Source organism: Myotis davidii, unplaced genomic scaffold, assembly GCF_000327345.1.
Source record: "Myotis davidii unplaced genomic scaffold, ASM32734v1 scaffold242, whole genome shotgun sequence".
Classification (NCBI taxonomy): Eukaryota; Metazoa; Chordata; class Mammalia; order Chiroptera; family Vespertilionidae; genus Myotis; species Myotis davidii.
Genome location: NW_006295821.1, coordinates 3,117,707 through 3,136,050, shown reverse-complemented (window position 1 = coordinate 3,136,050; position 18,344 = coordinate 3,117,707). Strand labels below are relative to the sequence as shown.

The 18,344-nt window shown below is 36.3% G+C and overlaps 1 protein-coding gene across 1 annotated transcript in view; it reads left to right on the top strand.

Annotated features, from left to right (window-relative positions):
* MYO16 (myosin XVI) overlaps positions 1–18,344 on the top strand; it is a 439,204-nt gene that overhangs the window by 229,477 nt on the left and 191,383 nt on the right. Inside the window, exons 22-23 of the mRNA XM_006770695.2 lie at positions 13,221–13,373; positions 17,642–17,842. Of these exons, the coding sequence (XP_006770758.1) occupies positions 13,221–13,373; positions 17,642–17,842 (354 nt within the window). The remainder of the gene's footprint in view (positions 1–13,220; positions 13,374–17,641; positions 17,843–18,344) is intronic.

Here is an 18,344-nt window from a genome sequence, read left to right as displayed (position 1 = left end):
GAATTTGCCTTACCAGGCAGAGTAAGAAAAATAAACCTGAAAAAAGATACAAGTGGAAAGGTAGAAAACCAAGCTGCACACGAAGAATTACAACTCCCCAGTGTTTAGGGAGAACTGCTAATAATTGTATCACTTGTGCAGCTGTCCTTTAAACTAGATGATGGGGTGGTAAAGGACACTGGACAAGGAATTAAATAGAATGAGTTTGAAACCTAGTTCTGTGACTTCTATTAGCAAAGTTTCTGGGCCAAGATGAAGGGTCTATAATAAGCTTGGATTTTGTATTCTGTAAAATTAGAATTCTTCTAGATTTACACAATTGTGAGATTAAACAGGATTACTGTTATAGAGATCCTGATGTTTTCTGGCTCATGGTACCTGTTCAAGAAATGGTGGATAGCAACCCTTACTGTTGTAAATGGGAACACCGGAAAAACTTAAAATTCAGCTATATTTCTTTTCCTTAAAAAGATGATACAGCATCCTGTGAGTACATCCTAAATCATACTTACTTACTTAATCCAGGGTGAGTCATCATGAATCATGTTTTTTAGAAAACATTCCAAAAAACCTAGAATGAAATAAGCTGAAGACCATAGATATTTTTCTCTTTTCATACTTTTGTATCCATGGATTCATAGAAAAAAGAGGACTTCATGGTTGTGCTTATTTGTTGCTTTTAATAAGAAAAACGGTGATGAAAATAAGGAAGAGAGCAGTTGAAAGCATGATCAGTTAATGCCAATATGTGATGTACATCTCAATGAAGTGTTTGAATGGTAACTGGCAGCCATATGGATTCCTCACATTTAAATCTTAGACAACTTACACACTTTCATGTCTGTGATGAGACTCTGGATTCTCCATCACGTGCTAACATGTAGAAGTCACAGGTGAAATGATGTCAAGGCCTCTACTAGGAGCCATGCTCTCAGCACCCTGCTTCACACCCCAACAGTCATCTATCAAGACTGTGCTGGTTACTGATATTTACAAAACATGTATGTTATTTTCTTATTAAAACATTTTATTTCACTATAATTATGTATATCCCGTATTATTCTTTCATTCTGGTAAATATTTGAATAATATGTTTTAGAATAGATTCACAGCCTGAGATTTTTATATAACAAGGAATGACATTTTTTTCCAAATCCTAAGAATGAATCTCTATTAAAAAGCAAAAGGTAGTTGTAGACATTTATGGATAAAATTGCAAGACCAATTCTTAGACAAATTAATATTTTAAAAATGTAGATACCTTTTTCTTAGCAGGTGTGCTTTGCTATTGTACACAATAGTAACTAGAAGCCATTTAGAAGTATAAAGTCATTTTCTTAGTGATGAATCCCAAGTCATTTACAGTGGACTTAGTAAATTCCTAAATTTGCCTGGGATCTTTTTAAAGGCCATTGATTTGAATGATACATTCTAGTTTCTTGAGTTGCTAATAGATTGTGAACTTTCAAATAAATGCTTAATAAACCGATATTATATTCAGACTCAAACCCAGACAAATATTATTGCCTTTATAAGTGTTTAGTTTTATTCAGTTTTAAGCTTTTGACCCATCTCTGAGGTGTTCATTGGAATGTTAACTTCTACAGGGTTGAAGTTGTATTTGATGCAGCATTTTGTATGTACTAGAAGTTTAACAACTGTGTTCTAAATTGAAATTTTACATATAATCTCATGAATAATATCTTCACAGTGTATTTCCTAGTTGTTCTCCTTGCTGGAGAATAAATGTATGTAGTTCTTGACAATTGTTCCTCTATAAGAAACTTAACAGATGTTTAGAAAAGGGACAAATTGGAGGAGATATAATAGGCATATTAAACCATGAGCTTCTCCAACCTTGGTATCCTCAAGTAGCTCTAAAAGAATGGTTCCCAACCTTTTTTGGCCACACCCCACCTAAACATCTCTAAAATCCTGAATTCCCCCCTGTGACATATAATTATTATTCAAAAAGGGAACTCCTATTCATGTGGAGGAAGCCTAAAAGGCCATTAAGTTGGTCTAAACAAGCTTTCAAAGAACATGGCATCTATGAAAGAGAAAAATAAAAGAACAAAAGGACAGTTGAAGTACTGAGGAAGAAATCACTAAGAAATTGTTAAAAAATAATAATATGAAGTAATATCACAAAATAGCAAATAAAGTTTCAAAACATATGATAGAGAACTAAAATCCATAAATATGTCACAATATGTATTTACATACTATATATGAGGCCCCTAGAACCATAAGGAATGAAAAATATTCACTGTTAATAACTCATCTTGAATTGCCCCCTTAAAAGTCAAATTGCCCCCTAGGGTGTGTGCCCCATGTTGGGAACCACTGCTCTAAAAGATTAGATGGATGGTTGTGATCCTTTAGATAATAATTTGTTTCAGCTCATAGGAAGTGTTAATCCCATTTTTCTTTGACTCTTAATAAATAACTTTTACTTTGAGCTATTTCATATATTATAATAAACACCATATTTAGAGTAACAAACACCATATCTATCAGCATTACTCTGATGATTCAGTGGAGAAGGGCATGCTAAAAATTGAGTCCTGAAGTACCTAAGTACCTAGGGAGAAGCTCTGCATGTATTACCTTGATAAAGTAATTACATTATTATCAGCTTACTTTCTGTTAGGTAATATAAACTTTATAAACTCTCTTTTATTATGTGAAGTTGATCTCTAGCACTGTAAGGATATCTCCTAAGCCATTCAAAGGAAAGCCTCTCCAGTTGACTCTTCAGCATTACGCAGTGAATTCCAGTTTATAATGCTTGATGAGTACAAAGATGATAAAAAAAAAAGGGTACCTTCTTACACATTGCAATGCCAGTGTTGTTAGAAAAGAGAAAGCAATTCAAGGCAAAAAGTAGAAAGGTATGGTAAAAAATATTTCTACTTCCAGAGATGATTATATATTAAGAAAATGAATGAATAAAAACAATGAGAGAACTTGTTAAAGTTGTAAAATATGCAGGTAAAACCAATGACTTTTATATATTTTTAAAACACCTTTTCAGAAGACAGATGGAAGAAAACATTGTTAAAAATGAGTAAATAGCCCAAAGTGAGGGAATCTCTAAAATGCTCTGGAAAAGTCACATAATTACACTTAAACAAATGGAAAGATATACTGCATTTTTAGAGTGAAAGGGTTAATGTTATAAAGATGCTGATTCTCTCTAGATTAATTTATAAATATAACTTGATGCAGTCCCACTACAAATAAATGAAGAACGGATGACAGAATCAGAGCAATTCAATTTTGCAGCTCCTACTAAGTAATGAAGCTAAGCAATGAGTATCAATCATTACTAACATTACCAAAAGAGTGACAACAAACACAAGTTGTATGTCAAGTGTTCTTGCCAAAAAGGCAAGAAAAGGGAGGAAGGAAGGAAGGAAGGAAGGAAGGAAGGAAGGAGGAAGGGAGGAAAGGAGGAAGGAAGGGAGGGAGGAAAAAAGGAGAAATTCTGAATATAATGAAGTTTTGTGAGCTAACTACCAATTAACAGGAACAGAGGACAGCATAACACGTTAAAACTAGGGAGTGCACGCTGCAAAATCCAGAATGTGGGAAACTGCAGGACAAATGGTGTAATTTCTTCAACATATAAAATATGAGAGTAAAAATGTAAAAGCAGAGGAGTGACCTATAGATTGAAAGAGATATAAGAGGTACACAAGTCAGTTAATTCTTTGTACATTATGTAGATCCTGATTTGTTTAAATATAAAAAAAAATATGAGTTATGGATATAATGTGAAATCTAGATATTTGAGAAATTAAGAAGTTAATGTTGATAGAAATAGTGTGTGATAAAGGAAATATGGATGTATTTTTAAGTTCTTATATCTTACAGAATCATTCCAAAACATTTTCCAGTTAAATGACACAATGTCTGAGAATTACTTCAAATGAGACTAGTTTTGTGGGTATTAGGGAAATGGATAAAGCAAAATTAGCATTGAGTTGGTAATTGTTGATGATTGTTAAAGATGATTGATGATAGAAGGAAGTCCATTACATTATCCTCTCCACTGTTTAATATTCTCCATAACATACTATTTTAAATAAATATAAATGACTTTCCCCAAACAAGGATGGAGAAAGAATAGAAAGGCTCTACAATCATAGGAAATTCAAAGAAGGCAAAATAAACTATAGAATCTTACAAATGAAACTGATCAGAAGAAATACTGTCCTTCACTTGAGGGAAAAACATAAAACAGTCCCATAAACCACCAGGAATTCTAAAAAGTGTGTTGGAGACTCACAGTACACTCGGCACAGTAAGCTCATTAGCTTAGCCCAGTATTTCTCCAGTAGGCTTCTATTTTATTATTTTCTAGACATTAGTAATTCACATCTTACACGATTAGTGTTTTGATGAATATATTTGAAAAATACTGAATATCTGAAAACTAATATCCTCCTCCTCTCTCATGTACATATATATGTAGATATATATGCACAATTACTATACATATATACTCACATATATATATGTATATATGTATAGTAATTAATGAGCAGATCAGTTAATGGATTGTGTATGCTCTGTTCCATCATCTACCTCATTATGTTTAGCCATGTCTACATATTAAAATTACCTGGAAAGCTTTTAACATATATCAATGCCTGGACCCCACTCTGATTTAATTGGTTTGGGGTCAGGTGGGGACATCGGCCTTTTTTTAAAAGCCACCAGTTAATTCCAGTGTGCACTAAGATTGCAAATCACTGTCCAACGCCTGGGGCTCTGCCTTTAACTAGAGTCAGCTTTAATTAATCTCCCACTTTAATTCCATGATGTATATGTCATGCTCCATTATATTTTTGCTTCCGATATATTTCACTGAGTAATAAAGGGAGAACAGTTGGTAAAAATTTACTCAAGAAATTAAGTTTGTCATTAATACAAATGATAGGCCATCTGGATAAGCAATAATGTTCTGTTACTAAAACGTGTTTTCAAAGGGTGCGTAATTTTTATTAAACCGTTAGCAACAGCACTTTATGTACAAAGTGCATGCTAATTAAGCAGTACTTAATAACTGTTCATTCTCATCTATGAATCCTCACCTTTCACCCACATTCAAGTCCACTGTAATAAGATTACTTATTAATATGGTAAATAAAATCTAAGGGAAATCTAAGGGAACCCAAACACAATTCTGGTGAATAGAGTTGAAAAGTAAAAATAATGATTGTTTTTGCATTGAAGTCCATGATATTCTCAATTATTGATGCATATTTATGCTTCTAATACACAAACTAATTTTCCTATAAAAATCTTTCTATGGTTCTGTTTAACATACACCCACATACATATATACAACACAGTTCAGTGAAGATAAATCAAGAATAAAGAGGTTCTTGCTGTGATTTTGGCTACCATTTGGTTGGTGGGATACATTCTTACAGTTTTCAACTCGGTATCTGACATAGGATGCTCTGTTTGTATTGGTCCCCTAACTATACTTCCTGGCAGTTTTAAAGTTCTTGTTATAGTACTTCTTTTATATTTTAACTTTGGTTCAAACAGTGAGTGCTTTCAACAGTTTAGAATAGGAAAAGGCAAACTGTTTGGGTAAAAATATGTATTAATCTACACATTACTTCACAGTGAGTTTGAAAACATTCTATTCTGAACTGCATGTGTTCCCAGTGATTCCCTTTACCACCCAGCATCGCTCTCCTCTGTTAGAAACACAAATACATGTTCCCTTCTGGAAAGCACCGCTGTAATTAAAGCTATGCGTCAAAAATCACTCCACAGGCCACTCAGTTTTACACAGCTAGCTGGCATTTTCCCTGGGGAATTTTAATAAATTACGTTTTCCCCCCTCTTCCAGAGTAAAAAGAACGTGAAATACAATAAACGGCTCAGATATATTGTAAGGATCATCCTATAACACAAAGTAACACCCGATGCTGCAGCTTCAAAATTATTAGAAACTCAGTAGAGAAAGCTGTATGTTTTAAGAATCATTTTGACCAGGAGAGTAACAACTCGAATGGCTCTATTCAAAAGCACAGTCCAAAGCCCTTTTCCATGGGCAGAAAAAGTGGGCAGATTGCTTTATACCTTCCTTGTGGGGGTGGGGTGGGGAACGAAGAAAGGAAAAAAGAGAAGAGTGGAGTTTTGACTTCTTCCAGTTCTTCCTAATTTTGCCTGGCTTTGTTCATATTTCATACTTGGTATCATCATTTTTATTAAAAAGCAGAGCAATTCAGTAAAGCCACAATTCAGTTTAATAAAATATTAGGAAGTAAAAATAATTAAATGCCTTCTTTTTATTATAAAAATGCTCAAGTTAGTCAAAACACTACTCTAGGCGTACATACAGAGATGTCAGCTGTTAGAAGGTCAAGAGCAAGGGGATTCCCACCCATAGTGCACGAGGGTTCCCTTTTCTCCACATCCGTGCCAACACTTGTTGTTTGTTGATTTATTTATTTATACATGTCCTTTTAAAAAATTTGATTGAATTTATTGGGGTGACATTGGTTAGTAAAATTATACAGGTTTCAAGTATACAATTAAGAAAATCATCTGGGTATTGTATTGTGTGTTCACCACCCCAAGTTGACAGTAATTTCAATAAGAATAAATGTAGTTCTTATCACTGCCGTGGAGGTGTACTTGGTGTTGTAGTTTCTTGATTACTAGTGAGCTTAGTATTTTGTGTGTAATGGCCATTTGTATTTTTTTGCTAGTGAAGTACCTGTCATATGTTTGTTGATTTATTGATGATAGCCATTCTGACAGGTGTGAGGTGTATTGTGGCTTTTATTTTTTATTCTTTCAATCACCATTTATCCTCTCTTCCACCTCCACCCACTATCATCCCTGAAATCACCACACTATTGACCAGGTCCATGAGTTCTTCCTTTTTTTTTTCTTTTTTACTCATTCCCTCTACCACCCCTCAACACTCCATCACACATACAACCAGAGCTGTTTGCCCACTGTCTATGAGTCTCTCTCTATTTTGCTTAGTAGTTCAGTTTGTTCATTAAATTCCACATAGGAGTGAAATCATATTGTACTTGTTTCTCTCTGACTGGCTAATTTAACTTGCATTTTTCTGATGATTAGTGATGTTGAGCATTTTTTCATACGACTCTTGGCCATCTGTATGTCCTCTTTGGAGAAGTGTCTATTTAGGTCCTTTGCCCACTTTTTAATTGATTTTTTGTGTTTAATTTTTGATGTTTGCTTTTATAAGATCTTTATAAATTTTGGATATTAATCTCTGTGGAAAGTAGTATAGAGTTACCTCAAAAAATTAAAAATGAAACTGCCTTATGACCCAATATTTCCACTTCTGGGAATATATCTGAAGAAACAGGAAATACTAGTTGAAACAAATGTATGCACCCTATGTTCATTGCGGCGTTATTTACAGTAACCAAGATTTGGAAGCAGCCCAGGTGTTCATCAGTAGATGAGTGGATAAAATACTGTGGTGTGTTTACACAATGGAATATTACTTGACCATTAAAAGAAGGAAATCATACTTTTTATTACAGTGAAGATTAACCTGGAGTGTATTATGTTAAGTGAAAAAAAGCCAGTCAGAGAAAGACAACTATCATATAATTTCACTCACATGTGGAATCTAATGAACAAAATAAGCTAACAAACAAAATAGAACAGACTCAGACATACAGAGAACACACTGACAGCTTTCAGAGAGGAGAGTGGTTGAGAGGCTGGGTGAAAAAGGTGAAGGGATTAAGCAAAAAACAAACAACAGGAAACCGCAAAGACACAAACAACAGTATGGTGATTACCAGTGGGAAAGATGGGAGTGAGGGAGGTAGAAGAGGATAAAGGGGGGATAGGTGATGATGAAAGGAAACTTTATTTGGGGTGTTGAACAAAAAATACGGTATAAAAATTATGTATTATAAAATTGTACACATGAAACCTATATAATTTTATTAACAAAAGTCATCTCAATAAATTCAATAAAAAAGAGCAAGAGGATTTATTCAGGATAAAATCAAAAATATATTTTTTTTGTAGCTACAGAGCTACAGTCTATTCTGAATGCAAAATGATAAGAGAAGTCTATTAAACATTTGAGGCATTCACATCTATCTAAGCATTTTCAATTAGAGAATCTCAAAATGAGGAGAAAGATAAGTGTCATATAATTTGGACACTTCTTGTACAATAGAGAATCCTCCACTAATGTTCTTATTTTGGAATCCTTTATTACTTTTTATTGTTTCATATAGTAACATACATCGCCTTATATTTCATGACTTCAGCATTTACTTCCGGAGCAATCTATTTCCTAAAATATATTATATTTAGGTATACCTTCCATAACTACTTTTAAATCAAGCCCCGGAGATAGAAGATCTATTTGTGTTATCTTAAATGATTTAATGTACTTTTTAAAATCAAAAGTTAAAATAATTACAGTGGTGTATATCTTATAATCAAAGAGAACATTTTTAATGGTTCTATTCCATAATGGAGTAATTCATTTTCTGTAAGTATTTCACCCCACATTTAACAATCTTTATTAATTTTTAGTAAAAAATTACTTTAGCATTAGAGGGTTGAACATATTACTAGATTAGTGGAAAACCTCAAAATATTTTTTAAGCAAAGTTAACTAAATTTTAAAATTTTCTCTTTTTTTTTTGCTCTCACAATAATTTTCAGAACTTTCTGTTTTTGATTATTATTAAAATGAGAGTGACAATTAAATGTTTTTCTTTCACAGTGGGGATACTACTGTGGACAGATGCTACACAGTTTTATGAAAAATGATTTGTCTTTCCAGAATCATTCCTAGCCACTTAGTTTTGATGAAAAAATACAAGAGGACGAATGTGCTAGACTGTAGGAGTTATAAGGAAGTACATATGTTTCTGTATTCCATCCCTCCCTTTGCTAGCCATACTATACAGAATTTGTTGGTCTGTATTCATATTCACTTGTTTTTGCCTCGACAACCAAGCATTTCAAGTTAAGTTTTCTATATGCTATGTTCTCACCTGAAGTGACTGTAGTTCTAGCATTTTTTATATTCAGAGAATTAACCATTAAAAGTGCAAGTTTAAGAAATATTTAGTTTTAAATATATAAAACTTCCAGGTTTGTGTATAACTCATGAAATCTAATTGTCAAGAGGCAAGGAGGAAAAGTTCTATAACTACTGGCCATGTCAGTTAGAAATAAGAAAATTCAAGTAATTCCAGATATCATAGATGGAGGGCTAGGAAGAAGAAAATGATGCAGAGTGATTCTAAGTTTAAGAAAATTCTCTCAATTTTATTTTATTTTACTTTATTTTATTTTTTAGGTTTTACAATAACTTCTAAGACAGAACCAATGTGGTGTGGTTCATATTCTACTTTTCACTTAGATTTTATTTTGTAATTGAAAGCAATAGGGAAGCTAATTCAAACTATAAACATTTATTTATCATCAAATCACAGAAAACATTTTTTCAGTGTGAAACAGAAGTGCAAAAAAAGTATTGGAAGTAAGGGCAATAGTCCTGGGTCATCATTTCTGACCTGGAGCTAAGAATTATATGTTACTTTTTGGATATCAAGATATGCTGTATAGATAAGTCTTATTTTTAATAAAGTATTTAAATTTTTATTTAGTGTATTTCTACTTTATTGATTATTCTCTATCTATTATCCTATATAATAAAGGTTAATATGCAAATCGACCAAACGGTGGAAGGACTGGTCGCTATGACATGCACTGACCACCAGGAAGCAGATGCTCAATGCAGGAGCTTCCCCTGGTGGTCAGTGTGCTCTCATGGGGGGAGTGCCTCTCAGCCAGAAGCCCAGAAGCTGGGCTCAAGGCTGGGAGTGCATTGGTGGTGGTAGGAGCCTCTCCTGCCTCTGCAGCAGTGCTAAGGATGTCCAACTGCCAGCTCAGGCCCATTCCCTGTGATGGCAGTTGGACATCCCCCGAGGGCTCCCGGACTGTGAACCTTGTGCACCGGGCCTCTAGTTTCTATATTAAAAGGGTAATATGCTAATTAGACCGGACATATTCCAGACTACCCCCTGAATATCCTTCCGGACAAAGCCGTGGCTGCAAGAGCCGAGGCAAGCTGCCAAGGCTGGGTGGGCCCATCGCAGAGCCCTGGCCAGGTTGGTAGGGCCTCCCTCTATACAGCATTGATCAAAAAGCCCTGGCAGGGTGGGCAGGGTGGACAGGGCCTCCTGGTGGGCAGCAGTGGGGCCCATCAAGAGTCCTGCCGTGTGGGAAGGGTCTCCCTCTGCTCTTCCATTGATCCCAGAGCCCCAAAATGGTGGGCATGGCCTCCCTGTTGGCAGGGATGAATGGTGGAACCCAGGCCAGGTGGAAAGGGTCTCCCTCCCTGTGTGGTGTTTCAGTTGCCCTGTCCCATTCTGCCCCCGACTCTGTGATAGCTTTGGACACCAAGGGCCTACAATCATTTTGAGCTTTAGCAATCCTGATGAGATTAGCAGGGTGATGAGATTAGCAGGGTGATCCCTCTCACAATCTGGGACCGCTGGCTCCTAACTGCCTGCCTGCCTGGTTGCCCCTAACTGCCTCTGCCTGCCTGCCTGATTGCCCCTAACCTCTCTGTCTGCCTGATCACCCCTAAATGCTTCTGCCTGCCTGCCTGATCTTGCCCCTAACTGCTCTCCCCTGCCAGCCTGATCGCCCCTAACTGCTCTCCACTGCCGGTCTGATCTCACCCCAACTGCCCTCCCCTGCTGGTCTGATCTCACCCCTAACTGCTCTCCACTGCTGGCCTGATCGCCCCTAGCTGCCTCTACCTGCCTGATCGCCCATAACTGCCCTCCCCTGCTGGTTTGATCTTGCCCCCAACTGCTCTCCCCTGCTGACCTGATCTTGCCCGCTGCTGCCCTCCCCTGCCGGCCTGGTTGCCCCAACTTGCCCTCCCCTGCAGGCCTGATCGCACCCAACTGCCCTCCCCTGCCGTCCTGGTTGCCCCCAACTGCCTTCCCCTGCAGGCCTGGTCGCCCCCAACTGCCCTCCCATGTCAAACCGGTCACCCCTAACTGCCCTCCCTCCTCAGCCCCCACCTTAGGTTCTGCCTTCACAGCTCACCTAGATTAGGTTCTGATTGGTCTGTTTCTATGCCAGTCAGTGTCAAAAGCTCCGCCTCCTAGGCTGCCATCTTGTGAGGGCCTGAAGGTTAATTTGCATATTACCCCTGTATTATATAGGATAAGATGGGGGAAACTATGACTTATATTTGCCTTTAAACTATTAATACTATACTAAATATATTTTATGGTAATTGAGTATGAGTGCTAGAGGCATAAAATAGAAAGCTGTAACACCCCTAGTAGAAAAGTTACTGTTTTCCCCAGAAACAACATTCTAGTCACACCTTTGTTCCAGAAACCCTTCTTCTGAAAGATCAGTGTTCCACAAAGGTTGGTTTAAGGACAACCTGAATTAGAATTACATGAAGGGCTTGTTGCAAATGCAGATTTCTGGGTCCTACCCTAGATCTGGGGAATTAGAATAGTGAGGGTTAATTTCTAAGAATATGCATTTTATCTTAGTAAAGTTTCTGGATAGAGGCCTTAAACTACTATTTTTAAAACAGTTTTATTGAGGTATAATTAACATAATAAATGCACATATTTAAAGTATACAGTTTGATAAGTGCTGACATATATACAAACCTCTGAAAACACGAACACCACCAAGATAATGAACATATCACCCCACAAAGTTTCCTCGTGCTTTTAAAAATATATATATTTTTATTGATTTCAGAGAGGAAGAGAGAGACAGAAACATCAAAGATGAGAAAGAATCATTTAATGGCTCCTTCCTGCACACCCCCTACTGGGGAGTGAGCCTGCAACCCAGACATGTGCCCTGACCAGGAATTGAACCGTGACCTCCTGGTTCATAGGTTGATGCTCTGAGTAACACTGGCCGAACTCGTGCTTCTTTTTTATTACCTTTCTCTGTTATTTTGATTTATATAAATTATTGACCTTTAGTTATTTTCAGGGAGTTACGGAATTCTAAATATTTCTAAGTGGCTTTTAGATTATACCTAGTGTAACAATGGTAAGGTTGCAGGTGGGGGAACATGATGGTCTGTGAGACTGAGTGAGTTCATTAAAGAAATGGGTGTAGATAGGGAAGAAACAAGGCTCGAACACTGAGCCCTGGACCACCAGGATGGAGTCAAAGAAGGACATAAGAGTGGCTAGTGAGGTAGGGGGTAAGGGTGATGTCCTGGAAGAAGCACATAGGAGTGGCTAGTGAGGTAGGGGGCCGAGAATGATGTTCTGGAAGACGGGTGAGATGGTGATCCACGGAAGCGGAGGAATCATTGTCACATATGGCGGACATGTCAAGGAAAGTGAACACTGAGGATTGAACATTGGATTTAGAATTGCACCCATCACTAGTGGCTTCCACAAAAGCAATTTTCGTGGTACCAGGGAGGAAAAAAATTATTACACTGTTTTCAGTATTGGGAAGGAGAGGAATTTGAGATAAGGAGACACTCTTTTGAGTTGTTGTTATAAAAAGAAAGTAGAAAAGTAGGAGAGTAGCCTAGAGGGAAGTATGACTTTATTCTGATTTGGTTTCTTTTCTTTTTTAAACTATGTTAAGATAATTTTTAAGATTAAGAAATTAAAACTAAGGTTAAAAATAACATCTTTGTTTCCTGATAGGAATGAAGAAAACAAACATTTGGGAAAATGTCAAAAATTTTTCAGATAAAGGACATAGTTTCTACAATAGAATGCTTAAGCCGGTTATTCTTTCTGAAAGAAACCCATTTTCTCTTGCAACAGAAATGAGGAGGCAAGAAATGCTTCTCCTCTCCCTGGGATGTCACAGTCAATCCAGCTTTTATCACTTGTTGACTAGAGACCAAATATTTATTGGAAATATTTTTTAAATCCTCAAATATATTTTAGACTACAAATTTTTAAGTTAATGCTATAATTATGCTTGTTGTTTTTAACATAATTTAAATTAAAATAATCAGACAATGTATCCAGCGGAACTCCTTATTTTGGCTTTTCAACAATACTGCAATGCTTTATCTTAATAGACTAATTGGTGTTGAATGTTCTTGAGTCAATATTTCACCAATCTGAATCTGTGTTGTGGAAAGAGTTGATCTGCCTGGCCATATTATCTTGTGAATTGTTTTCTTTTTCCCATAATAGCTTTGTGTCAACATGACCAATGAGAAGATACACCACTATATCAATGAAGTGCTTTTTCTACACGAGCAAACAGAGTGTGTACAAGAGGGAATTACCATGGAAACAGCTTATTCTCCTGGTAACCAGACTGGAGTTTTGGATTTTTTTTTCCAGGTATTCATGTAATATAATTAGTGACTTTACAGAATACTAGTACATGCATTTAGATATGCTGGAGACAATTTTCTTTAAGAGACCTTATTTTTGAGATATCTTTCTATGTGAGGCTCTATGTATTTATAATCTTTCAAAGTCAACTGAGGAGCATGTTACCTTTTTCTGAAGGGGTATTTGAAGGTTTACTAATTCATTGAAAGAACAAGATATATTAAATCATTCTGTTATAAAAAATATTCACATTTATTATATTACTAAACTCTCCTTTTGGCAAATGCTCAATGAGCAAAATTTATATTTTACTAGTTAAAATAACATGCAAGACTAATAAGATCATAACATAAATTCAGAATCTTTTTTATTTATCTTTAAAGTTTCTAAATTTAACTATGAAAAAGCTGGCAGAAAAATACATATGCATACCTCTCAGAATATCGGCAAGTGTTTATAATTATCTTTGTTTCTGCCTTGCAATGCAAGAATCTTTGCATCAATATTTCTATTATATAAACAAAAGTCTGTCATATAAGTAGCAACCCCTATCTACTAATATAGGATTATATAGACTTACCCATAATATCTCTAAAACACATGAACATTGTTTAAAATTGATAACATTCAGCTACTGAAGAGAATAGTACTTAATTTTCTACTCTTACTTATAAATTCTTTTATGTGTTTTTAATATGGTAAAATACTCTTGTTCTGCCACCAACTTGTCAATCTATTTTAAACATTAGAAACCTTAGTTCTCCAGAAAGCCCCCCCTCATCATGACATACATAAGTACATAACTTATTTGAGATTTTAAAAATATCTTCAACTGACAGCAATATATAGTTAACTGTATATGAAGAGCTTCAGTACCCCCACCCTCACTGTCATTTGCTGCTCTATCATTAACTGCTATACAGTGGTCAGATGAATGATGTTTTTTCTATCTCTTTGGCTGTCATCCCTAAGGCTTCATCTTTGGAAAGATCATTTCAATAGTAGGGCCCTTATCAGTATGAGTTGGAAATGAGAGTGGACATTTCTGGCTGCTGCTTTTCTTTGACACCCATACAAATGTAGTGAAAAAACATGCTAAGTATAGGGTGAAATACACAGGTCTGTATGCCAGGCAAGCATATGCCCTACAATACAAAAGAAGCTTATTGTTTCCTTTCTCACAACCTTCAATCTTCCACTACTCACAAATATTTCAAGTTTTGCATAGGCTGTATTTATATTTCAATGAGCATATATTTGTCTTATGTCCCTGAGGGGAGGGTCAATTCAGGTTCTTGCCAAATTCTCCAACTGTCTAGTACAGTTTGTCGCACATAGGGTTGCTGCTTTTTGTTATTATGGTGAAAATGCATATGATAACCTGTCACATACAGAGGAACAATTCATTCTCTCTTAAGCCTTCACTTCTGAAGGAATTGAAAGGTCATTAATTCCTCTTTGTGACTGACTTCTCCATGTTCTGTGTTCTTCTTTTATGCATTTTCCTAATGCAGCAAGTTTTCCAAGTCAGTAAGTTTGATCATCGCTGTTTTTTCATGGCATTCTAGCAAATGTTCGGAAAATGCAGCACATGGGAACTTGAAAAAGTTTGTGGAGACCATACAAATTATAATGCTTTAAAAGTATATCTTGTTGGTAGCCAACCACATCATCTTTGCAAAATATAAAATATCATCTTGCTTTTGGAGCAGAGTAAATTAGCTCCTTCAGAATTAATCACTTCCCTTAAACTAATTGGGGCCTTGCCTTTGATTTGCTTACCCATCCATTAAAGGCTTTATCAAAGGAACAAAAATTCTCACCTCCAAAGGAGGTCTGTCACTGCCCCTGAAATAAGGACACACTTTCACACAATCTTTAAGCAGCCCGTTTATCCCTCAGTGCGTGTCTGTATGCACTTGTGAGTGTTTGTGTGTGTGTTTAACAGCAGATAGAGAGGGGACTTCAAGTTAATAGATGAAGGAACAGCTTCTGAAAGTGTAATATCACACTTTATTTTTAACACTTTCTTTGTTGGTGTTTCTTTGTTTGTTGTTTTCTGTTAATCCTCACCCAAGGGTATTTTTTTCATTGACTTTTAGGAGTAGAAGAGAGAGGGAAAGACAGAAAGAAACTTGGATGTGAGAGAAACACATCAATTGGTTGCCTCCTGCACGAGCCCCCACCAGGGCCTGGGTAGGGGAGGAAAATGCAACCGAGGTACATGCCCTTGAAGAGAATTAAACTTGGGACCTTTTGGTCCACAGGCTGATGCTCTGTCCACTGAGCCAAACCAGCTAGAGCTAATATCACTGCTTTACTTACTCATCAGCAAAGAGGTTGCTATAAATAGAAATAAAGACTTTTTAAAATTGTTTTTAAATATCCAGACTATATCCTAACAAATATCCTAAACAAACTTCTTACAATGAGTGTTTTTTAAGGCCTCTCCTCACCCATCTGTATACCTATATATTTTTAACATTTTTTTCACCTCTGTGCTATTCATGGAGACTCTTTATGGGGTCCCTGCCACACTGAGATTCTTGTGATGTATCATGCAGAACTGCCTGCTAGGATAACACTCCTTGTAATGGACTTTTTTCTCCAAATTTCCTTATTGAAAAGCGTTTTTGTGTTGATAAGAACTGTCTCTCCAGATGTTCTCGGTAATTTGCTAAGGTGGTGAACTTCCTTTCTGCAGGCATTTCCAGTTCCTTCATAGTGCATTTCCACCTCATTAGTTCTTCTTCCTTTTCCTTCCCGGAAGGCCATTGGCTGCGCCTTCTAGAGATGGCCCTCTAGTTGCCAGATGTCTCCAGAAGGCCACTCCTGGCGTGTGTGCCTCCACCAGGTGGAGGGCCTTCCTGTATCTGCCACTTTCAACCTTTGTTCCCTAAGGGTGGCACCTGAATGATCTCAACTTTTGCAGCCCTCAGACAACTAACTGTATACCATCTTTGGGATTTCTTTAGCATGAGCAGGAGACTCCGAAAGGCATAAAACAACTCAAATATTCATGACACAAAAAATGGCTTTCTGTTGTCCAAATAAATGACATCGGGTAAGGTCAGTGGTCGCATGGTTTAGTCACCTCAAGTCAAAATAAAACTGAAATTGCTATGAGGGTCAATATAGACCTCCTCACTTTCTGAGAAGGATTCTTTTTTTAATGGCAATTATACTTCATTGATTTGATGTGAGGAATTAAGACAGAAGATAGAATAACGTAAAGAAATAATAGCCCTGGCCCACATAGCTCAATGGTTAGGATGTTGGCCTGCACACAGGAGGGTTGCAGGTTTGATTCCTGCTCAAGAGCACATATCTTCCTTGCAGGTTCGATCCCCACCCCCAGGCCGGTGGGTTTGTGGCCTGTGGGAGGCAACCAATCAATGTTTCTCTCTCTCCCCTTCCAATCTTGCTAAAAAGCAATGGAAAAAATATCCTCACCCTTTGGGTGAGGATTGAAAAAAAAAAGAAGTAATATAAAGTACCTTATTTTAAAACATAGCAACAGAAAATTTTTCCTAGGAAAGAAAAGATAAGCAGCACAGAACTGAGTAAAAGTTACTCAGTTGATGGGTAAACCATGTGGACAGAATGGTGTTCTATGTGTGGGAGATTGCAGTATCAGAAGTGGGGAAGTTCTTTAAGCAGTATTTTTCTTCATATAAGATTAATTTTATATTGTTGCCTACTATATGACTTTATTTTCCTTACTTGGCACAATAAACTATCAGACATTTAATTTCAATTTTATAACTTATAAGCTTCAAGCTTTCTTTTCTCCTAAGTCTAAATATTGGAATATGATAGAGTCACTTATACTTCCCACTGAATGAGATTTTGTCATAATTTTCATGGCCAACATCACTGTAGGTCTTGGTTTTTGATAAGTAACTTGTCACCATAAGTATGAAGTATTTGACATGGTTATAGGTCAAGAAGAATTGCAACTTTCCTGTAGTTGGAAATTTAATTTTCTTTTTGAGATGAGATTATACTTTTTAATAACGCCAGTGTTTTAGTGTTATTAAAATATGCTCTTTAATTTTTTTTTATTCATTGCTCTAATTAATAAATACTACTGAGGGCCTACATTACATCAGAGTTTTGATTCTAACAGTGAGCAAAAATAGATGTGTGTTAAAAGTAAAGACAATTACTTTCTGAGTGCTTTATATGAAATGATGAAAATATAAAGGATCATTCATGAATAACAAAAATACTAAATGGAGTAACAGAAGAAAAAAATTCTTCTTAACTTTCAGAAGCCATCTGGATTTCTCTCTTTATTGGATGAAGAAAGTCAAATGATTTGGTCAATGGAAACAAATCTTCCCAAAAAACTACAAAGTCTCCTTGAATCCTCAAATACAAATGCAGTATATTCCCCCATGAAGGATGGGAATGGGAATGTTGCCCTCAAAGATCAAGGCACAGCATTCACTATTATGCACTACGCAGGACGGGTAAGTTCAAAGTTAAGTACGTAATTTATCATATGCACTAACGGACCAAAGGTCTTAAGGACAAGCTCTAAAGTTTATGATATTTTAGAGTTTCTTTTAATAAATGGAAGTTGGGTGAACAACCCACAAACTTTTCCATGTCTAAGCTCTTTTCTTTTAGCCTGATAAGGAGTTAGTACATCTTTAGAATGTGGGTGATGAAGCGTTCAGTATGATCCTTCTCCTTCTCATAATGTTTTGAGAATTATAACTTAATATGAGCAAAAGACACCTGGGTTTCACACAAAGCGCTCTGATGTGAACTGTGGGATATTTTCATAATCCAAACAAGCATTGGACCTCTGAGTTTACTTACCCTTAAAATAGTTCTTAGTAGTATTTTTCTTAAAGCACGTCAACCTAAGAAAGCAACTCCCAGATCTCTTAATTCCCTAGCCAGCTTTGGAAAATGTGTTTCTTTCTTTAAAACCTTCAAGGAATCACTCTTACTGTCTGAAAAATT